The 22,636-nt window shown below is 46.8% G+C and overlaps 2 protein-coding genes across 8 annotated transcripts in view; one reads left to right on the top strand and one right to left on the bottom strand.

Annotated features, from left to right (window-relative positions):
* Positions 1-430: 430 nt before the first annotated feature.
* LOC137472937 (multiple epidermal growth factor-like domains protein 9) lies at positions 431-14,358 on the top strand. Of its 2 annotated transcripts, XM_068188475.1 has the most exons (9): positions 465-697; positions 3,629-4,111; positions 5,355-5,490; positions 7,376-7,464; positions 9,121-9,184; positions 9,563-9,651; positions 10,691-10,803; positions 11,258-11,414; positions 13,489-14,358. In XM_068188475.1, exons 1-9 carry the CDS (start codon positions 643-645, stop codon positions 13,635-13,637), a joined length of 1,335 nt encoding a protein of 444 aa, XP_068044576.1. In that variant the 5' UTR covers positions 465-642; the 3' UTR covers positions 13,638-14,358. The 2 variants fall into 2 exon arrangements, with proteins under 2 accessions (XP_068044577.1, XP_068044576.1); XM_068188476.1 differs by lacking the exon at positions 13,489-14,358 and having other exon boundaries at positions 431-697; positions 11,223-11,408.
* Positions 14,359-18,554: 4,196 nt separating this feature from the next.
* Positions 18,555-22,636, bottom strand: part of NSD2 (nuclear receptor binding SET domain protein 2) — a 95,689-nt gene continuing 91,607 nt past the window's right edge. For all 6 annotated transcript variants that reach the window (XM_068188490.1, XM_068188489.1, XM_068188492.1 and 3 more), the window contains 3 exons: positions 22,036-22,142; positions 20,613-20,817; positions 18,555-19,703 (listed from right to left, as the gene is read on the bottom strand). In XM_068188490.1, coding sequence (XP_068044591.1) covers positions 19,438-19,703; positions 20,613-20,817; positions 22,036-22,142 — 578 coding nt within the window. In that variant the 3' untranslated portion in view covers positions 18,555-19,437. The remainder of the gene's footprint in view (positions 19,704-20,612; positions 20,818-22,035; positions 22,143-22,636) is intronic.

The following is a 22,636-nucleotide window of genomic DNA, read 5'->3' as shown; positions in this document are numbered from 1 at the left end:
GGGGTGGGGCCCCATTAAACTTAACGCTCTCTCCTCAAAATCATCATCACCAGGATCTATGAGCTTGATCCTGGTAACAACTTGATGCATCAAGCTGGACACCGTGGGGGCAATGGGGGAGGGAGGGGAGGTGAAATGCTGGTTGGGAAAGCTCTGTGCTCACCAGAGGCTGCAGCGTGGTTGGCCCCAGTTAAAGTGGGAAGTCTCCTGGGGTTGTTTTTCTTGTTTCTCTTCTCTCAGGAAATCTCGTGGGTCTAAAAAATGAAATCCTCTCACTTGACGAGGTCACGGGGGGCTGGCCCGCAGCCAGGCTGGGTTCCCATGCTGCTTGGCCGTTCCCTCCCGGGAGCCCATCGCTTCCTCCAGAGCGCTGCTCACACGGATTTCTGCAGTTCTGCGAGGGCACATCGGCTCCTCTGGGTGCCTGGTGGGTGCTCTGCTCGCAGGAGGCCGTATCCTCTCAGACCTGTTGCAGTCTCTCAGTATAAACCCCCCTTTGTTGGGGCGAGGATGACTTGACTGAGCCGCATGATCAGTCAGGTGACAAAATTGGGCACCAAAGCGGAGGGGAATGAGCAGCTGGGTGAGGGCATTAGCTGCTGATCTTGCCTCTCGACAGGCTGTGCTGCTCCTCAGGGAAAAATGAGTGCCTGGCTCTGTCCTCTGCTGTGGAGCTTACCCATGGTGTGCTTAACAGGTAAGCCCCCCCGACACAGGGTGTCTCTTCGCTGGCTGAGCACAGAGCGGGGTGAAGCCATAATGGGGCTGTGGGAGCCCTGGGCTTCGCCCTGGGGTGAGGCCGTGGGCAGGGCTGGGGGAAGGAGGGAAGTGCTGAACACGGGCGGTGTTGGGAGTGGGATGCGTGCGGTTATTACAAAAATTTGCTTTTACAAGAAGAAAAGAAGAAAAAAAAAAAAAAAAAAAAGACATAGAGCTGTATTAGTCTGCATAGTGAGGATTTGCAGAGGCTTTACCTTAAACCCCAAGGAGCGGGATGCCTGGTGGTAGGTTGGGAAAGATCAACTCTCTATCCTTCCCTGACTTCCTCAAGGCTCCTGTTCCTACCAAGGCGTCGCATGCAAAATAACACATCCTTCAAGTTCCCCTGGAGACACTTCAGGTGATTCACAGTGCTCCTTAAAGAAAAAAAAAAAAAAAAAAAAAAAAAAAAAAAAAAACACAAAAAAAAACCCCCAAAAAACCCACAAAAAAGGCTCTAGAAAGCAAAATCGCTGTTCCATGACAGACAGTGTAAGTGCAGGACAGAAAATGCTTTGTCTGATGAAGATGAGGTTGTTTGAGTACTGTTTTTTCACACCTGTGACTGACTATGACTGGTAAAATACACAAGCACTTTATTTGTGCTCAAAACTATTTTTTTCAGCCTTCTGACTTCTTTTTTTTTCTCCAAAAGTTGTTTAAATTATTAAGAAGTACTGGCTACCAAAGGTTATTGATGGCTACTTAAGTTTTGCGAACAACTTTACTACTTTTGGTAACGTGTTGTGGAAAACTACTTTCCATTTAAAAAATTTCCTCTTAAGAGCACTACCATTTGACATTAAAACCAACCAACCAATCAATTAAACATACTCAACTAAAAAACCCCCAACAACAGCAAAATTCATCCAGCTATGGGCAGTCCAAGTTGTTGAAACCTGTGCAGTGTCTCTGGCTGGCAGAGTTGAGCTGTTGGGGTCCGGAGGGAGCTGTGGGAGATCAGACTTTGATCTCAGAGGTCCTTCTGAAAGGCTTTCCCTGGGAATTTGACGTTGCCCTTACCTTACTGGTAGTGTTTATGTTAGGATTCATTTAATAAATCTCAGGACTGACTCAGTTTGTTGCCAGAGGTGAGGAAAAAGCAAGCAGACTGGCTTCAACCCCTCAGGCACAGGAGGCGGATGAGGGGAATTGTGTATCTCGTTTCTGGGTGGAGGCTTGGCCACAGCAGCAGTGTCCTGTGTGGGCACCGTGGAGCTGCTCTCCCTACCTTGGACCAATGCTGGCACCTCTGTCCCTTGAATTTGAGCCTGGGGCAAACCAGTGTGTTACAAAATGATCACTTAGATTTGGTGTCTCTGTTTTAGGGCTGCAGCAAGAAAATGAGATATGGCTCAGTTGGTGCTGAACATTATTGGCACAGTGCTAATAATGCCAAGGTTGTGGGTTTGATCCACATATGGACCATTCTCTTTAAGAGCTGGAGCCCACAATCCTCTGGGTCCCTTCCAACTCAGACTGTTCTGTAAATTTTTTAAAACCCAGGCAGTGGCCCAGATGGCTGGGTGCTCGTCTGCTTTTCTCAGTAGTTACACCAAGATGGATTTTGGCACAAAGCAGGCAGTCAACAACAGGAGGGAGCACTCCCAGCAAACTGCTTCCATGTGATCACAACTTTATAAAGACTCTTTTATCCAGTGTCCTGATCCTGGTGCAGAACTTTAACAGGAGCTGCCATCAGCTTGGTCTGCATGTTGATGTTTGTACCATGGTAGTGCTGAGCACTGGTGCCCACAGTGCCCAGCTTTGCATGGTGGGTACAAAATTAAGAGAGAAATTAAAGGTTGAGGGTGAATCAGGGCTGGGGGAAAGGCTGCAGGGATGTGGGTCTGACACCTGACAGCTTGTGCTGTCACCCTGCCCATGTCCTTCCTCATCTACATCCCATTATTGGGTGTCAGCTGCACTCTTTGACCTCCTGGAAAACCATAAACCAATTTCCTAGGAGTCCTTGTGTTTTCTGTGCCACTGGGCATGGATTGGCAGGGGGGCTTAGGAGGTGAGTGCTTCTTGAGAGAGCATTTACACCCCACAGTATCAGCTCCAGCTGCCTACTGGTGCTATAAAAGGTTGGGTGTTTTCAGAAGTTGCAGTAAATATTGAGGAAATCCCTGCCTTCCCTGAGTTCCTGAACCCAGCTGGTGGCACAGCTGCTGGGGCAGGAGCTGCCTGCTTTGGTTTTGCTTTTCTTCCTTTGCTTAGTACCACACCGCTAAATTAACAATAACCTGCTGCTTTCCATCAGCAGATGATGTTCCAGTCCACCCTGTATCACAGCAAAACAGCCTGAGCTGCAGTAACACCTCCTTTCTCTACAGATTTCAGCAATCCTCACTCTGATGAGGCATTTCAGAATTAAAGCAAGTCTTGGCCCACAGGTTCCCTTCTGGTTACTGGATGTACCACCAGAACAGCTTTAAAAAGCCCTGAGCCCATGTCTTTTCTTGGCTGATCTGTTTAAGGGAGATGGGATAAAGCAGTCAGCTACTTGACAAACATCTTAAATCAGATTGTCATGAGATCTCAGAGTAAAGAGTCTCAAGGAGCTAACAAAAGGGACTGTTTCAGGCAATTCTCACACCCATGAGTCAGACCTCCCAGACATTGGCATCTACTTACTTGTGGCCTCATGGACCCACTAATTTAATTCCTTGGTAAGTCTCTCATGTGCCAGACATGCTCAGATGCTGCCTCAGATCCTTGCTCTATAGTGGAACACAGCAGAGGGGAGTTTGTGGACATCAAACAAGGATACATGGTTTAAACAGTTGATAAAGACCTAAATGAGAAGCCATTATTAAAGAGAGAACAATAATTCAGCCACTAATTATGTTTTTTCTTCTCTTAGGTATTGCTTTAGGCCAGACAACCAGCACCGAGGTCCCAGTTGCATCCACCCCAGCACTTCCCAGTACAACTAGCACCGAGGTCCCAGTTGCATCCACCCCAGCACCTCCCAATGTAACCACTGCTACGGCCTCTTCTCCCCCAGCTGCTCCCACAACACTCTCAGCTGGACTGACACCAACCACTGCAAACCCTGCTGCATCCACAGCAGCTCCATCTGCTGATCTGAGCACAAAAACCCCTGCCCAGACTCTGCCCCCCACCACGGGGACCGTCCCCACCTCTGGCAGCAGGGCCATCTCTCAGGCGTCTTCAGCACTGACGGCCACATCCAGCAGTGCCCCAGCATCCCCTCCAGGAGTGACCACATTCCCTGGGCTCCCGTCGTCAGCTCCGCTCCCCAGCACCCCCCAGCCCTCCAACTGCAGCAGAGTGAATGTGACAGCCTGTGCCCCCTGCCCCCCAGGCACTGTCCCCACCCAAGGTAAGGGTCCCTGCTCCTGCCTTCTACATTAGAGGAAAAGGGATTTGTCAGGGGAGGTGAAGCCAGCACTTGTTCTTGTGTTGGAAGCTTGGATGGGCAGTAGGAGAGGGACTTAATTAATTTCACCCTTCTGAAATCAAAGACTTGGCCTTTCCTGGCCTTGTGCTGTGTTTTGGTCCTTCTGAGGCTTCCCCAGTGGGGTGACAAAGTAGTCAGATTGTTGCACAAAGCGTAAGGCGAGTACAGTTTGATTTATTGGCAGAACATCATTTTGGGCTCCAGGGCCGAATACAAGGTCAATTTCCAGCTGTCTCAAATGTTTGAAAGAGAATCTCTGCTATAGAGACAGCCTTTTTCCATGGCCTTGAAAAAATACTTGATCAACCTCTGTTGTGGTCAGCAATGCATAATATAACCTTTCCCAGAAGCTACTTGTTGTAACATGGTTGGGTTCTGGTTTCAAACACCACCACTCCATCCCACAAAAAAAATTCTCAAAAAAAGAAAATAATTCTCCAGAATACAAGCCATGTACTTTTTGCTTATTCCCTGCACTGCAGGTCACTTTTTAAAAGCAGCTCTGATGCTTTAGGGTGAATCTTCAGAGGACAGGAGTTATCTCCCACCTCCCTTTTATGAAGGATATTTGACAGGGCCTTCTCCTCTTGTCTGTGTTGGTGGTGCAGCTGCAATAAATCCCACCCAATTCCTCTTTGTGGCTGGGATTGGTTTTGCGGAGCAGAGAGGGAATGCTGGGAATGCCTGCTGGGAATGCCATGGTACCTGTGCTCAAAGAAAAGCTGTTGCTGCTTAAGGCAGATCCTTGACTCTGGGGCTTTACTCATCAGTTCCGCTTCCTACAAGCTTAAATTATCAGTAATCTAAAGAACTATATTGGTTTCTTCTTTTTTGTGTGTGTCTTTTTTTTTGTGTGTTGGAGGGAAAGCAAGGAAAATTTTCCTGGCCCCTCAAATTAAAGAAGGAAAAAGCAGTCAGCTTAATTACTGGAGCTCCACACTGATAGCCTTGACTCCTTAGATCAGCTTATGGCTGCTCTGCAGCTTGCTAACAGTGGACAGCAGCCTAATCAGCATGAACATTGCAGTTTCTACCCTCTATGAGTGCCTTGCCAGAGGAACTGCATCCCAAAGCTTCTGCCTTTGTGGCAGTGACCTGTCCTGGCAGACATGGGGGTTTCAGTCAAGTCTTGCAATCCTGATCCTGACTTTTTGTCCCAATTTAGGCACCTTGAGCTGCTCGTGCTGCGCAGGGGGCTCGTGCATTGACCCCAGTGCCTGCAGCCCCTGCCCACCAGGCCACTACCAGCCCCAAAGTGGGGAACCATCCTGCCTGCCCTGCCCACAGGGGTACTACACCAGGTGAGTGACTGAGCCCCTGAGCATGGGGACTGGATGATAAACCACAAAACACTTCCCAGCCTGAAAAATCTCTTCCTTTGGGCTGTAGGAAAAAGGCTGCCAGGGTTGTTTCTCAGAGGCTAAATTCTCCTCATCAGGAAAGCTTGGTGTGGATATGCTTGTGCTTTTTTACCCTCATGCCTTTTGTCTGCACTGAGGGAACATGTTGTTTTGTGGTGGGGAGACACTTGGCAGTGAGGTGTGGGTTCATCTCCTCAGCTTTCCTCTAGGATATGTCTGACAAACAGGCTCCATCTCCCTGCTTTGCCCAATAACTTTCTCAGTCCCTGTTTTCTTGCCCCCAAGGCATCTCATTACATTTGAGTTGCTGGCATCTAAAGCAGTACCCTCAGCTGATATAGTGTGGAAAAGCTGACAAGACATCCCAGCCAGGAGGCCAGTCTTGCAATTCCACCAGGCTGCCTGATCCAGGGATGTTGTACAAGTGTCCTCTGGATGTGGGGACATGTACATGTGCTGCTCTCTCCACTCCTATCGGTTTTCTCTTGCTGTATCCACGTCTGCAAACAGTGAGCTGTGTCCTTTGTAGGGTAGCAAGGATAGGAGGGGTGGCAAGAGCCCCCCAGGACTGTGTCCACTGCAGAGCAGCTTCCTTTGGATCAGTCCTGGGCTGTAGCAAGGGTGACCTGGCTGTGCAGTTTGTTTGCAGCAGCCCCTGACTTGGAGGTGCCAGCAGGATCTTCCTCTGTGCTCCCCTCCATGCTCTGCCCTTGCAGTTTGTGCTGTGAGGACCTGCCTTAAAAATGTACCCCCAAATTGCTGTAAAAAGCAGCCAGGAGCAGTCTCCAGGGCACACAGAGCTGCTGCTCATGGCATGTGGGAGAGGGCCAGGGACCAGAGAGGGTCAGGCAGCAGTGCTGGGCTGGTGTGTCCCAGAGCAGGGACCAAAAGTGGGGGGATCTGGAGGGGACCTTGGGGGTGCAGTGTGTGCCTGGCCATCTCCTGGTGGCTGCCTGGGCTTCAGGGCTTCGATGGGGCTATTTAACATTTCTGTGGTACTTGGAGAATTTGGCCTCCCTGCAGCTTTGAGCAGCTCTGGCTGCTGCAGGCCCTGTGTTGGTTTGTTTTCAGCAAAGCATTTGCTATATTTCCAGTTGGTTTTGGGGTTTTGGTTTGTTGGTTTTTGGTGTTTTTTTTTTTTTTTTCCCTGCAAATCTCATGCAGCCTTACAGTTTCTGAAGGAATTAAAGAGCATGTCCTTGTTTTCCTCCAAAGCATCTCTGAGTATGTTATCAAATTCCTTTGATAAGGAATTGAGGGGGATTTGGCTCTGTTAGTGATGAATGTAAGAGCTTCCTTTTTCCCTGCCTTTGCCTCATTTCCTCCCCCTCCTCCTGGAGGTCTGACATATTGCTCCCCTTTTCCCACAGTCCCTGCTGTTTAAGGTCGGGGCTCTCACAGGTTACTGCCTGTGGTTTAAGTCCTTTTTTCAACTCCTGATTCCCAGCAATGGAGCAGCTCCTTTTGAAATGGATGCTGAACAGCAAACACCTTCCCTATTCCATTTTCAAGAGTGAATTTAAGAGTCTGACTTAAGCCAAAGGTTTTAGGTCTGACCACAGCATATTTTTAAAGACCTTCAATTCAGATGGTCTCTTTCCATATTGCCCACAGGCAAAGGGCATCTCTAATGTTAGTAATACAGAGAACTTCGGGTTTTTAGTGGACCTTTAACATACAGGTGAGTTCAAACCGATGTTTTTCTGCCTGAACTCCTTTTTCATAATTTCTCTATTTCCAGACTAGTCAGTGACATGTCTTCTCCAAGTCGATAGAGGCTTGGGTGACCTAAAATTGTGTTCCACTCTGCTCCCTTCCCTCCCAGCTTCCCAAGGAGCACTGTGTGTCTTCCCTGCCCACCAGGACATTTTGCTAATGAGTCCGGGGCTGCAGCCTGCAGAGCCTGTGAGCAAGGTAGGCTTTGGTCTGTGTTCAACCCAAATGCATTTTCATCACATGATGCTTTTTCCCAGGGGCAGATGCAATTACCAGGTAACTTAAAAGCACTGAAGGGTAAACAGGCTAAAAATAGCCCAGCAGATTGTTCCCTATTCTGTTGTTATTAAAATGAAAAGAGCAGATCTCAGCCATGCTTGTTTTTGCAACAAGTTAATGCTAACTCTGCAATGAAAGTCAGGAAAAAAGTTTTATGAAATTCAGTTTTAGCACGGGGGGGGAAGCGTTGTCAGGAAACAAAATATTCTCTATTTCTGATAGCAAAAATGAGTGTAAAGCATCTTTGTTTTCATTTAGGCAATCTTCTGCAGTCTGAATATTAAGTGTAATACTCTCCTTATTTTCCACACATTAAAACTGGGGTTTTAAAAAGGACCTGCTTTGCACCTGGCTAATGCCACTCAAGCCTGGTGCAATGTGTTTGCAGATGGGGTAACAGCATGTGCAGAACAGAACAGCACTTACTTATGCAAAACCCTAATTAACACATGCAGTGCAGCAGCTCCTCTGCACCCAAAATGGGGTCCTGCTTGGACATGCACAACTGTTCCTTTGAAAATCCACCCACCGAGCTGCTGGGCTGTACCTAAACCTTGGCTGTCACTGCTGAGTTTGGGGAACAAAATCTGACTGGTGACAGCAATGGGGTCTGTCACCCCCTTTACTCAGCAGATTTAAACACTGTGTTAGACAACAGGGGAGTCTGTGGGGTTGGCCCCTAAATCCTGCAAGTATAAATGTAAAAAATTCCTTTTTCCTTGCAGGGAGAGGGGAGGTGGGTTTGGTTTCATCCTGCTCTGCCACAGCCTCTGCTGCCTGGTGCAAATCCAGGTTTCAGGCAGATCTTAACCCACACCACGTCCAGCTCCTCTCTGAACCTTAACTCTGTCCCATCTGGGCAGTGACCATATTCAGGCACCTTCATCATCACCAGTGCATCATCAGGCACCTCCAAACCCACCTGAATTCCCAAGTGCTGCTCTCTCAGCTTTCCTAGTGGTGTGGTGGGACTCACAAGTTGGGTCCTGCTGGCCTTTTTGTGCTTTGGGAAGGGTCTGTACATGTCCTCCTGCCCATCCTGCTCCTCGTGGTGCAGGGAGGGAGGCTCTGCTGCATCTTGGCTAGTGGGTCTTGTGTCCTTCCTTTTGCAGGGAAGACGACGCACCCCAGACTTCCTGGGGTGGGGGAAGGCCTGGAAGGGCTGGGGTGACCAGAGAGGTTTCCCCTGGCCAGAGACCTGCTCCAGCTGAATAACTTGGGAGTTGGCACCGGAATCACCTGTTCCAGCTTCATTCCAGTTCAGCCTGTGGTGCTGGCAAGGGTGACAGATTTCTCTGTCTCCTTGGCATGGTTTTGAGTGATGTGAGATTCACCAGGGGAATCTGCCAGAGCCCTCCATGCATTCCTCAACATGGCAGAGGGCAGCAGGGAACTTTCACTGCTCTTTCAGAGCTTTTGACAAACATAACCCCAAATGACCTGAAATGCCACTTGAAGCATTTTGTGGGGAGTTGTTTGGTTGTTTGTAAAATGGACATGAGCATATTCCCAATGATGTGGGGCAGAGATGTGGAGGCAGGATCATGAAGCCTTACCCTTCTTTCTCTTTTTCAGGCTATTTTAGCTCCAAGCAAAATGCAGCTTTTTGTCTGCCTTGCCAGCCAGGATCGTTTTGCAAGTAAGGAGCCTCCTGGGGTGCAGGATCTCAGATGGACAGGGATGGGGGCGTTTCTTTTAGCCACTGAGCTGGAACCACCAGTGCAGTGCCCGAAGACAAGTCACCTGCCATTTCAGCTGTAGGAAGGGGCTTGAAGCAACCTGGTCAAGTGTCCCTGACCATGGCATGGGGGTTGGAGTGAGATGATCTTTAAGGTCCCTTCCAACCCAGACCATTCTGTGGTTCTGTGTGAGAAACTGCACTGGAGACAGACGCCCACAAAACGGCAATGGTTCCTGGTTCCTGGAGACTCCAGCTTGCAAGAACTGGCTTTGGTGGGCTGGGCTGGTCTTGGAAATGCTCATCCTACAGCGTGTCCTGCCTCCTCTCCCCTGCCAGCACCAGCAGCTGCTCGGCCTGTCTGCCCTGTCCCGGGGGGCAGGAGGCTCCTCGGGAGGCGTCGGAGGCGTGCGAGTCCTGCCCGCCAGGTAACTGCAGCGGGAGGGAGCCCGCCGGGAGCACGGCTCCAGCTCCAGCGGCTCATGCCAGACTCTTCTCATCTGGCCCCGGGGCTGCAGGTGCCCTGCCGAGCAGAGCTGTGCCCCGGCAGTCAGGGATGGTGCCGGGAGCTGTGGCTGGGTGCTGGCGGAGGCTGTGCCTGTGCCAGACCTTCCCGCCAGGCTGGTTAATGCCTTGGAGCTGTGCTGGTCCCTGGCATGCCAGGGAGCCCAAACCCACAGCTGGGTAACAGTTCCAGCAAAAAGCATCTCTGTCGGTGGTGGTGCCTTTGCTGAGAAAAGCACAGCCTTGCTGTCAGAGATGGATGTTCTGCAGGAGCAGCCTGGGGCAAAGGGACACGGGGAGGGGATGTGAGGGACATGGCCGTGCTCCCTCCTTCCTGTGCTGTCTGAAACAATGCCAGGCTGCCGCAGGTGAGCCGGCAGGGCTGGGCAGGGCGCTGGCACAGCACTCCGGCCACCCCCATGGCAGTGGCCAGCCTCCAGTCTGGACACAGCCCCAGGGGTGTCTCACAGCCAAGATGCATTTCAAACGTGCAGGAAAGCATTTTACCACTTTGAGACTTGGAACTTCTGTGACCTGTCTCTCCCACAAAGCTTGGGAAACTGAGCTGTGCTTTGAAGTCTGCTCAGCAAGTTTCAAAGAGCTGGAAAAGGTGTTTGAATCCAGAATTGGAGAGGATGAAACACTGCTGACCTCCAGCTCCCATCTTCCCCTACATTAAAGCCAGAACTCACTGCTAAACCCCTCTCCCATGTACTCCTACTCACACTACTCTGTTTGCCAAGGTCTGACCCCAAATATTCTTTAGTCCCTCTATCCCTGGTTGTTCCATTCTGACCCTTTGCCACGGAACCAGGACCAAAGTCCAGGCTCAGCTTTTGTTATGCACATGAGCACTTAATGCTCTTTCTCCCCGTGGCTCTGAAAGCTGATCCATGCATATGCAATTGCAGAGATCCTGGGGTTTAGTCTCAGACCTTCATATTGTGCTTATTTGCTGTTTAGGTACATTCAAAGGCCCCAGTGACAACAGATGCAAGGCCTGCAGGACAGGAGAGTACCAGCTACAGCGGGGCAAGGAGAGCTGTGAGCTGTGCCCAGAAAACCACTACTGCCCTGTGAGTCCCCACCAGCTGGGGACAGCCTGTGCTAGCCAGAGCTGTCCCAAGACAAACTAAATACACTTCAATTAACGCTTTCTTTTTTCTTGTAATCTGAGCTTCCTTTCTCTTAAACACAGACAGGGCTGAGATGCAGGGAGATGATTAAAATGATGACTCCAGGAGTGTGGCTGTGTGCCTGGAGTGTGGCTTTGTGCCTGCTCTGACTGGGGCACGAGGGGATGGTGTGTGCATTTAATGAGGGGGTTTGAGGTAGGGACTTGCTGTGTAACAACACCTTCTGCTCTTCCCCACTCTCTAACAGTGCAGGGCCGGACGAGGCTGAATTAAATGATGGCAGGCTCATTCCTTTATTTATTTCCCCCCCCCCCTAATGATAAAATGTTACCTCCCTTTGCCCTGGTTACCTTCTGCAGTTTGCTGGTGCTGAGTTACTTCTTCTCTTGGGCAGAGCCCAGATGTGAAGCCAGTGAAGTGCCCTCCCGATGCCTTCTGCCCCAGGGGCAGCGTGGAGCCCACCTACTGCATGGAGCTCTTCCTGTACAAGGCAGGGGACTCCTGCCAGCTGACCCCTGCCACCGTCATTGTCCTGGCCACCTTCTCAGCAGGTCAGTCTGGGTCCTCTCTGGCCTCTGCTAAAACCCCTCTGTAGCTGTGTTGAACCAAGCACTCCTGGGTGGTGTATTCTGTGTTTCTGGAAAGCAGGATTTCTAATGGAAGTCCTTCTGGCTGCTTTCATTGCCAGTGGCAGTCCTTTCCCTGCTCTGAAGGAAGGTGGCACAGTGCTGAATGCTTGTTGTTTGTCCCTGGGAAGCAGGGATGTGTATGGACCCTCAAGCAGGGATTCCTTGGCTGCACAAAAGTAGGAAAAATGACAATTTCCTTTTGCTATGAGACTTTGTTTCCTGAAAGCATTCCTGCCTTAAGTCATGCCACAGCATCCAGCAGAATGGGGAGCTGCTGGCTCATACAGTGTTGGTTGCGTTGATGCCAAATGTTCCTTGTATCCAAGAGTCAGGAGTGGCTGAGAGTGGGGAGCATCCCTCCAGATGCCACCTGCTGTAAAATAGCTCACTAGGGTAAGCTAATGAGTGGATGAGCTTTTCAACTGGGAAGCTGCACCATGAATAATCATTCCAAAACAATGAATATGCATTTTTAGTCTTAGGAAAGGGAAAAATAGAGTTATCTCATTTTTAATCAAAGTTGGGGAGAGGTTTAATCAGAGAGTTATGATGAAAATGAGCAACTATTAGTGCTGTGGATTGCAAAAAGGGCAGATGAGGAAGCTGGGAGGAGGAATCTCTCTCCTGTGCCCAGAGAGATGAAGAGAAATCCCTAAATACCACTTATACTACCAGAGATGAGAACCTTGTGTCAAGAGAGCCAAGTCATAGAGATGAGTAAGCCATCAGAGGATAAAGAATATCCAATAACAGTTTCAGTGTTTCAAGTGTATTTTAAGTACTTCCTGAAGACCCATTCTCCACTTGGCTGGCTGTTGTTAAAAGGAGAGGGAGGAAAGATTAAATGCATGTGTTCCTCCCCACAGTGAACAAGACACAGCAGAGCTGCTTCACAAGAAAGCAGCGTTCTCATCACACTTGTCTCTTGGCAGCTGAGGAGGGGACAAGGACAGCAGGGTCTGCAGGAGCTCTAGCAGCACCCTCTGACTGCTCTCTCCATGGGGCTGGAATGCCTGGGGGAGCAGACGAGGGTGGTTCTCACAAGCTGTGGCTTGGAGCCATGAGAAAGGTCCTCCACTGACCCCTATCCCCTCATGCCAGGCTGTTGTCCAAAAATCTGCCGAAACAGATGCCATCTGAAGCGAGTATTAATTTGAAAAAGTAGATTAAACTGAAGGATATGAAAAGACTGCCCAGAGAGGGACAATGGCTCATTAACCAGCATTTGTGATAAACAAGTCTGAGGGTCAGGGAACAGCATTCCTGCCTCTCCCAGAGCTTGCTGCAGAGGGGGAAAGGAAGCAGCCCACGCAGGAACCCGTGAGTTTTTCACGGCTGGTCTCACAGATCAAGTGTTTACCATGAGGCTGTCTGCTCACACAACTGAAATTTGGGTGGATTTGTCTGGCCATATTGCATCACAGCGACAGATTTGTGCTCTTCTGTTCAGATCAATTTTCTCTGATGATGCTTCTGCCAGAGACAAACGAACAGAATGTCACACTACTTGAGATTTGCCAATTACTTCCATGTCTATGCCCAATCCCAAAGTAATTTTTCCTGACAGCCCTGATCTCAGTCTAGACTCAGAGTTAATCTAGCTTAGTTATGTCTTGTGCTTCACTGTGAGTGCTGCACAGAGGAAACTGATTTCTCAACAAGATCCTTTTGGTGGGGTCTGCAGTGAATAAGATGCCAAGTGGAAAACAGTTCCAGAGAGTAGAGTAAATGGGAGTAGGAAAGCAAGTTACTGAATGATTTCACTAAAACTTGCCGTTATTCCTTTCAGAGTTAAGCTGAACTGCTGAAGCTGAGTGTTATTAGTGCTAGTGGAACCTTTCCCCCCCTCTTTTTTGGAGAGGGACAGAATATGTAGAAGAAAAAAAAAAAACTTATTTTTTCAGAAGAGAATACCTGAGTTGAGAAGCCTTAGAGTAAACATCACCTGACACTTTACCTTTCCCTCTGTGAATAACTGCCATTCTTTTCTTTCCAGGTGGAATCCTTGTTTTCTTTCTAATAATTCTGAGAAGGCAGCAAGAGCATGGCAAGAAATCCTTGAAGTGGCTGTTGCTGCCCCAGGGCTCAGGACACGCCACCTACGGGGGCACGGAGCACACAGAGCCAGTCTATGCTGGCTGGTAGCACAGGCCATGACCAGCAGCCTCTCTTTCCCCTGGGGCAACACAGATGTGGCTCTGGGCAAGGTGTTTAACCATGAGTGACTTACTTCTGTGTAGCTGAAATCAGGTGGGGAATAAAATTCAGTTTTTGAGTTGTGGCTACTTGTGCAAACCAACCCAGCTCCCTGCTCTGCTGCACTGGGCTGATGGGAAAAGTCTTCCCCTTCCAGTTCCCAGCTTCCTTCACAAGTAAATACTTTTCTCCTTTCTTCAGGGGGAAAAAACCCTCCAAAAAGCAATCAATCCTATCTGTTTCTCCATTTTAGTAGTCAGCTCAACAGAGTGAGGAGTGACTGTTCCAGTTATTGAGGTCCCTCTGATACAACACTCACTTCCACCCAAGCACAAACTAACATGAATATACCTCCTTTTAATAATATGCATTTTTAAATTTTGTTCCCCATTCTCAAAGTTTTAGCATAAGCACAAGTCAAGGGAAGGGATCCTAAAGCTCTCCCCTTCCTTTCAGCTGTGGGCAAACATGTGCAACTGAAGTAATGGTTGATTCCTGGACAAATGTCCCTCTTGTTTCCTGCTGTCAGGTGGTGTTTCAGAGTGGAGCTACGAAGGGGCAGCATGGTGCAGGCACAGAAGATGCCTTGCATCTTTCTGCATGCTGAGGAGAGGGGCTGTAGGAGACCCACTGCCTAAATGCCTGGGCAAAGATCCATCACTGATCCTGGACACTGATCCCTGATCCTGTCCCTGCTGCTGGACACTGCACCCCCCATCCAGGAGAGCAGCACGAGTGGTTTGTACCCATTTGCTGTGGCACTCCAAGCCCTCTTCTGTGCACCCAGCCCAGTTTAACCATCTGGTTAAAATAATGTGATTTGTATTTTCCAGAGCTGATTCCTGTGTGTGGCTGGTTGACTCTTAACTTGTTTGCTCTATGTCTCCTATTATGTTTTTCTCTGGGCAATGCTTAGCCAGCATCCCAGGCAGTCAGAAATGCTCATCACCTGTACTGGAGTCAGCATCAATTGCTCCATGAAACCAGCACCTGTGGCCTCTTGACCTTCCCACCTTGTTTTCCTTTTCCTCCTACAGTGACATTCCCACACAGGTGCTGTGTAAACCCAGCCCAGCCAGCTGTGACCCTTTGTGTCAGTGCTGTGCTTCACCAGCTCTCAATGGCCAGTAAAAACACTATCTCTATCAAAAGAGCCACGATTTTAAATGACTGCACAGAGGTGGTAGCAGGTGTTACTTCTCACTTAATCTTGCAGCAGCAGAGATGGCTGAAGGAACCCAGCTGTGGGGGGTTAAGTGGTTCCTGCCCTCAGCTGCTCATTCTCCTCTCCCCAGGGAAGGTGTTGAAAGTGCTTAAAAGGATTTATAAAATAAATCAGTTCTCTGATCTCTCTCAGCTCTGTCAGGTGAGTAACTGGGTGCAAGAGTGGTACAACAGCCATTGTGGGCACACAGGTTGCCCAGAGAAGCTGTGGCTGCCTTATCCCTGGAAGTTTTTAAGGCCAGGTTGGATGGGGCTTGGAGCAGCCTGGTCTAGGGGAAGGTGTCCCTGTCCATGGCAGGAGATAGGAAGTGGATGGTCTTTAAGGTCCCTTCCATCCCAAACCATTCTGATTCTAATCTGGATCAGCAGCAACAGAGATGGTACCTACCAGCACGGGCAGAGCTCCATGCAGTCTCTCCCACTGCTGATTTAGGAGAGACATGGAGTTTCTCTCTGGCCCAAGGCTGTGGTTTTCCTCAGAGCAGCAGAGGGACACAATCCTGATGCACAGCACCAGGTGACCTCAGCAGAACTGTCAGCCACCAGTACCAAAGCAGATCCCTGAAATGCTTTTTTTAAAAATGTAGCTGCTGCCACATGTGGGAGATGGCACATGTGAAGCCAAACCAGACCCAAAAAAACCTGACTGAAAAAGCCACACAGTCAGACTCAGACCTGACCAAGCAGGACCAGTATTTGTGAAAACAGCAAGAGGACCCGAGGGAGTGGTGCTGGCTGGGCTGGGTAGCCCCAGCTCAGTGTCACAAAAGCCTGTAAAATTATGAGCAACAGAGAGCAGCACTGGAAAAACTGGACTGCAAGAAATGTCAGCAGTTCTGTGATAAGCAACAGTGTGAAAACAAGCCACAGCAGAATCATTATCACCACTGTGGAAGCATAAACAGTATTTCCAGGGCATCTCTTAGGAAGGCCTGGAGTGTAAGTTTTCCCTATGGGAGAACAAAGCCCTGTTCAGTCACTGCTAAACCATGCTTGCTAAGTATGTATCAATTCCAATTTCTTTTAAAGAAAAAAAAAGGTGCCAAAGGAAATATATAGAGCTGTTTTACAAAAGAGACTTAGCAACTTCTTAAATAACTAGGAATAAAATTCAACATTTAATAAGACATTGAAGTTTCTCAAGCAGTCTGACATGGAACAATGAGACTCAACAACGTGGAAAAATCCCATTAATACGTCTTTCAAGATATTTTGCTTTTCCAAGTAATTCAAATAAAAAAACCTCCTAAAACCTGACCATGAACACAAAGCTATTGAACAAAACAGACATTTACTCTGATTATTTTCCCTAGGTTGTATGAAAATACATCTAACATACTCAACTGAAGATTGTTTCCATGCTTGCTCATGTGATAAAAGAACAACAAATTCTGAAATTGGCTGTCATGTATCAGCTTTTAGCTACAAAAGGAAAGACATTTTGCTACTTTGATGGGCAAGACACAAAGAACATCATTTAAGGCCGCATAATACGCCACAGTTAATGTTGTTTAGATTAATTTATAACAGAAAATCCTTCAAGTTGCTGAATGCTAAAAAGTATTGATTTGCATCATGAGAAAGCTCAAGTCTTAAGGACTGTTTTACCTTGTATTTGAACAGTGGGAGAAGGAAAACAGTGTCACAGCTCTTCTGTCTTCTTTTTTAAACAAAACTTTAGCCTGTTTTCCCAGGCTGCAGAGCAAGGTACAGAAGCCTTCATCACAATGCACCTAAACCCCACCTGTCCTGGTCCAGAAACCAAAAATTCTCCCACACCACCACCTGAGTGCCTGAGCTGAGCTCACGGGGTGACGTGGCAGGAGGTATCAAGGGAGAATTTGATCCACACTCCTCCTCAGGACCAGTCTCCAGCCGTGCCCAGCAGCAGGAAGGAATTCCCAGGAGCCCAGAGGTGAACTCCTGGTCTGCAGCCTCAGCGATGCAGAGCTCCGTGGGTCCAGAGCAGTGAAGAGCAGGGAGAGGTAGAAGGAAGCAGAAGGTCAAACAGCCCCTGGCTCAGATCTGGTTGTGTGGATAAAGGGTCCCTCTGTCCCCACAGACAGACACAAGGGGTGGCTGTGCTGCATCCTGCCGTGCTGAATGTGCTTGTGAGCCCCCGAGAGGCTCCGTGCCCCAGCCCAGACCCCAGGGGTGCTGTTACTGCAGCAGTGCCTGGCAGGAGCACACAGTGGCTTCTGAAGTGGGGATCTGCCTCTTAGGACCTGGGGCATCCAGGGGGACAGAGCTGTTACACATGAAGAGGAAAAACCAACAAAACAAATAATGATAAAAAAAAAAAAACAAAAACAAAACGAAAAAAAACCCCAACAAATTATGAAAGCAATGGAATGTAAAGGAAAAATTTTATAATAACTTATTTAAAGGTATTCTTACAAAGCCTTCCTTACACGGTTTAGTATTCAAGGAATGGTCCCAATGACATCAAATTCCTTCATTTTGTTTTAAAGCAATGAGGAAAATATTTCTGCTTTACTACCTGACCTCATTTTCCTTCCCTTGAAACCCAATATTAAAGAAAGATCCAAAATACCATTTTTGCTTTTGATTTTATGCACAGGACAGTTCTTCAGCCCCATGGCAGAGAAAAATTTTCCTCAAAATCAATTAAAGAATCTTGAATTTTAACTTGAGTGCAAGGCTTGGCATACCATTTTAAAAAATACAAACATGTAACACTTCCCCTCATTTTGAACTCTGCTATTTCTTCAAAATTATTTGAAAAAAAATTAACCTTCCAACAGTGTTTATAAAAACTGATTCAAAAAAACAAAGCATTTTGGTCACAAAACAGAAACCAAAGTGTTCAGCATAGGGCAATGCAACATTTATGACCTCTTTCAATTAATATCTTCTAATAAAACCAAACTTTTTACGTGCTGGGAATAAATGGGGGTTTTGGCAATTCCATGGACTAAATCAAATCCTGAAGAAACACCTTGGGAAAAAAACCATACACTTCCATGACATAGCAAGGCTTCATTTTCAAAAGGGCTACACAGAATTCCTGCACTATTAAGGGCAAACTAAGCTAGAACATACACGAATGGCTCAGTGGACATGGAGGTGCACGTGGTGCTTACGGAGGGTGGGTCACAATGGCAAAAATCAAAACGTGCTTGGAACGCTGCCTGACCCCACACCAAGGATGTGCACTGGGAAGAAAACTGGCACAGATGTTTTTCTTTACAGTTTTTTCCTAGTTCCAGTATTATTTCTGTCAATATTAAGTCTTGTATATTCATCTCACTGTGAGTTAGTGAGGACCTAATGCTAATGGGGGTGAGGAATTCAAAACAGCTTTGCTGACACAACACAGTGGTGACAGGATAGTCAAGAGCAGAGCTCCTAGAATGTAGCAAAAAACATCAAGAAGCCAGTTTTATACAAACTTTATGGAAAGGAACAGAGCAAGGCTAAATTTCACATCAAAATTCTCACATGCTGCTTCAAAAATCCATTTCACTTTTACTTGTTTTGAATTTACTTTATGGACTTCAATCGAATTTCACTTTTTGTTTCATTCATGGGAGTGGTTTTGCTCCTTGTTGGGCATTTCTTGCATTATCACAAAGTTGAAATGCTTGGACTCCAAGCATTCCAAAGAAAAGTTTTCCTCTCCATTTTACCTGCCATTGAGAAAATAAAAAAAAAAATCAAGTATTTTTTTCCAAGTAATAGCATTTGAAAGATTTCTTTTTATTAAGACATAAAAATCCTAAAGTATTGGGCCTAGATTGCAAGACAATATCCCTTTAAGTCCAGACCTGTACAGCTCTGCAAGATCAAGTAACTTCATATTTTGCTGGGATAAAATACAGGAAAAAACCGTATAGAAAAAATCTCCTACAAAGTCAGATTCCTCCTCTCAGGTACAGGGCATGCCTTTCCCACCATGCACCACATTTCTTGGTGGAAGGATATTTATGATCATGACTGCTTAAGAATAATTTTGAAGAGCACAAACCAATTGCTGTGTGTGTGGCTGTAGTGAGAGACACACCTGGGTCATGACTGGCATTCAAGCACTTGCTCAAAAACACACAAGGCAAGCAAATCTCATTGGGACCACAGACCAAGCCATTTCTTACTCAAAAGGACTTGAGAACTAACTTCTTTCAAGGATATACTATTTTAAACATCTGTTGGCTGACAAATACTAGCTCAAAAAACTATGTTTACGCCTACCTGGTTTGATTTTAACCTACCTCCAACCTGCAAGTATTTTGGAGGGAACATTTTACATTCGTAACAATTCAAGTGTGACTGTAATGCTGAGTAATAAGTTTGGTTTGTCCTGAAGTTTGCTGAACTATGCAGTTCGTTATCAGTGCAGAAGCAGCAGAAGACTGCTGTGGTTGGCTCAGTGGATTTATAAAAAACAAAACAAAAAAATCCCCCCCATTGTAACCTTTACAGAATATACGTAAAATTGTGTCCTTCCCTGGTCATATTCACAACTTATCTACAACATAGTGTTAGCAGTAGAAACTGCAGTCCATGACTATTTGCATTCAGCTCTCATCCATCTGTTCCTCTTTCTCCTGGGCTTCAACTTGTTCAGTTTTTTGCGGGGTTTCTCAGTCTTCTGAGTTTCAACAGAATCCACCCCGAGAACGTGTTCAGAGCAGCATAACTGTCCATTCAACATGGAATTTAGCACTGTCCTGTCTTGGTGCTCCTTGCAGAAAGAGTTGGGGCAGAAGTGGCAGAAAGAAACAGAAGATTTGCCACAAACATCACAGTGGTGCCAAGGACACTCCCACTTCCCTGCAATCAAAACCAAAGAGCCCATTAGTGGGAAGTAAAACACAGCATCATCTCCTAAAGGAGTTTTGTGTTGTAGCAGCTGAACAAGGCACAAGTTTCCTGACAAGGCAAATGACAGCAACTACCGGGGCTGATCTCAACACTCAGAATGCTACATCATACTTCTAAAGCTCAGCTGGCAGCTGCAAGGAGCAGACTTGACACACTCTCATTCAAACACAGCAGTCAGCTCCAGCTAGAAGAAATGACTCAGGCTTCACTCAATAGCATTTTACAGAACTTGCAGGCTGGCAGAGCATCCAAACATCCGGTCAGCTGCTGCCCACTCTTACAGCAGTCCCCTCTGTTGCCAGTCTTGCTCAGGAATATCTGCTGTGCTTCACTTGGAGCTGCTCTTTTGCCCCAGCATACTTGACCAGTCCTTGTTTTACTTGTTTCTGGGATAACAGGCTTTGCCTGCTTCCCTTCCTCATACCTCACCTGACATGGCTGACTGCAAGCAGGTAACCCCTGTGATATCTGGAACTGCAACCTGATGTCTGCTGCTCCTAATTTCCCTACTTGCCTTCTTTCAGAAGCTGCTGCTGATCTTCTGGCTTGAACTCAAAGGGCTTCATGCATGTCTTAGATATAATCAGCTTTCCTGTGGGAGGGCCATGGTGCTCCTACCGGGTGATGTGCTCAATTACCTACATCTGTAAAACAAATGCCTCATTTTGCCAGAGAGGCAGGAGGAGGCCACCATTTTGTCTTCAAATCCAAGAGGAGCTGCTCCCACATGATGCACAAACGAAATTCATGCCATACAAACACAGTGTTTTCAGGATGACACCCCTGACAAGGTTTCAGTGCAATAACTGAGGTACCTGCAAAAGTTATTTATACTAGTGTAAGACATGGCTGACTCACCAAAAGGACGTTTCACTAAACCAAGGCAGGAGAGATGATAGGCTTTAGTACAAGATTTTCTGTCACACAACACCAGCTGGCCTCCATCACCACAACGGAAACAATCATCTTCAGATTCTTTCTTCCCTTCATTTTTCGTTCTGCGTCTCCGTGTTCTCTTTTTGGTCTTTTTGCCTTTTTCTTCTGAGGCATTAGTGGAAGAATTCTAAAAGAGTAAGATATAAATCTGTAAATGCCAGTTTTGCAAAGGAAAAACATTACACAACCCTGCCAAGCTGTTGGCACACCTGGCAGACCATGCACAGAGCCAAGAACATGACTTGGGGCAGACCTGCCCAGTGCTTCACTATACTGATCTGTGTTGACAAAAAAACCTACACTGACCCTTGAGAAAAGTCATCCTGAAACCAGATCTTCTCCTACTGAAAAAACCCTTCATTTTCTTGTCACTGACAAAAGGTCTTCCAATTTCCAGTCTAATCTACTTGTGGCTAATTTACCCTCATTATGTACTTGCACCACCAATCACTTCAATATCCATTTTTGTCTTCCAGTTGTGAATACTCATGCTGGAATCACTGAAACCCACCCCCATTTTTCTTTGAGGAACAGACAGCAGAACTTCAGGAAGTGTAGTTGATGACAGAAAGAATATACCAAACTTAATCCCTATTTCCATCTGATTTCAATTCTGTGTTGTATCCACAGAAGCAGCTTTCAAATGCTGCTTGCACTTTAACTCTCCTTCACCAAACAATATAAAATTTTGGATGATTTTTCAACATCCCTCCCTCTCACCCCAGTAATCACTATCTACTTTCTTTTAAATTAGCCCATTCTCTCTACCAATGCAGACAGCTTCACAAAGCTAAACTGTAACATTTAATTTCTTCATGGCTGTCTGTGTAAATGTTCACAGGCTTATGTGAAACCTCATTTAAGTCCATCTCTTAACAAAAACCAGCTGTAAGGGTTCTGAAGATTCCCAGTCCACCCTCTGAAGTGGCTGGTACTGAGCAGTGTGAAGGACCAGAGGAAAGTGCAGCTTTTCAACATCCACAGGTGGTTCTTGTGCCTTCCCCCACACTCCTATGCCAGCCCTTCAGGAAGCTCCATCAACTTCTGCTAGATTACAAGTTTCAAACTAACCTGGACAGGAATCATACAGATCATTTCTTGATATACTATAACTTTTTTCCACATTCAAAACTCACATTTTCTATTCTTCATTTCAACTCATTTCTTTTAAATTAATCTTAGCAAAATAATCGTACTGTAAGGTTTAAATGGGGAAATATGAACTAGAATGTCAGAATAATCTCATTGACCACGGTCAGGCACATTCTTAGTTTGAAGCTTCTACAGCCCTTCCCCATACAAGACTGTCAAAATCTCTTGATGTATTACTTGATATATTACTTACCTTTGGTCTGTCCCCAAGAAATCCACTGCAGTTTGGGGCACCACATTTGCAGACTGTTTTTTCATTGCCCAGACAGTCAAGGTTGTAATTAAAAGTCAGCTCCGTCCCTGGGTGTAAAAAGGACAAGGTAATAAATTCTATCAAAATTATTGCAAACAAATACAGCTGTTGCTATCTGCCTGCAGGTTTGGGACTTGCTTGTTGATGTATTGTCACAGGATGTTCCCTCTCTTTACAGCTTATAAGCACTGACTATGATTAACTAGATGCCCATATATCATGATGTTTATGCAATTACATTTTAAAATAAATTTCTTTGACTTCACAAAACTGTGCTTGTGTCTGACCTTCACACATATTATATCCATCCATCTATCCAGCTAGAAATAGCTATAGGTAGATAGGTATGTGTGCGAGCACGTGTGTACACAAACCAGAAAACAGATACTTCTAAACAGCCTCCTACATCCGCCCCTTAAGCTTATTATGTTCTGGCAAAAGATACATTTGAGAGCTCCAAACCAAAAACTATCTAGGGATACTTGCCCTAGAAGCAAGGAACAAAAAGCAGCCATAAGACTCACAATTAAGAAACACTAAA

The sequence above is a fragment of the Anomalospiza imberbis genome, chromosome 4, assembly GCF_031753505.1.
Source record: "Anomalospiza imberbis isolate Cuckoo-Finch-1a 21T00152 chromosome 4, ASM3175350v1, whole genome shotgun sequence".
NCBI classification, from domain to species: Eukaryota; Metazoa; Chordata; class Aves; order Passeriformes; family Viduidae; genus Anomalospiza; species Anomalospiza imberbis.
This window is presented reverse-complemented; position numbering and strand designations above follow the sequence as displayed.

What these genes read in the sequence shown, in the direction of transcription:
- LOC137472937 (XM_068188475.1), top strand. Translation starts at nt 643, where the DNA reads ATGAGTGCCTGGCTCTGTCCTCTGCTGTGGAGCTTACCCATGGTGTGC. An exon ending in ACCCATGGTGTGCTTAACAG is followed by an intron (nt 698 to 3,628) that starts GTAAGCCCCCCC and finishes TTCTTCTCTTAG; the next exon opens with GTATTGCTTTAGGCCAGACA. An exon ending in CCACAGGGGTACTACACCAG is followed by an intron (nt 5,491 to 7,375) that starts GTGAGTGACTGA and finishes CTTCCCTCCCAG; the next exon opens with CTTCCCAAGGAGCACTGTGT.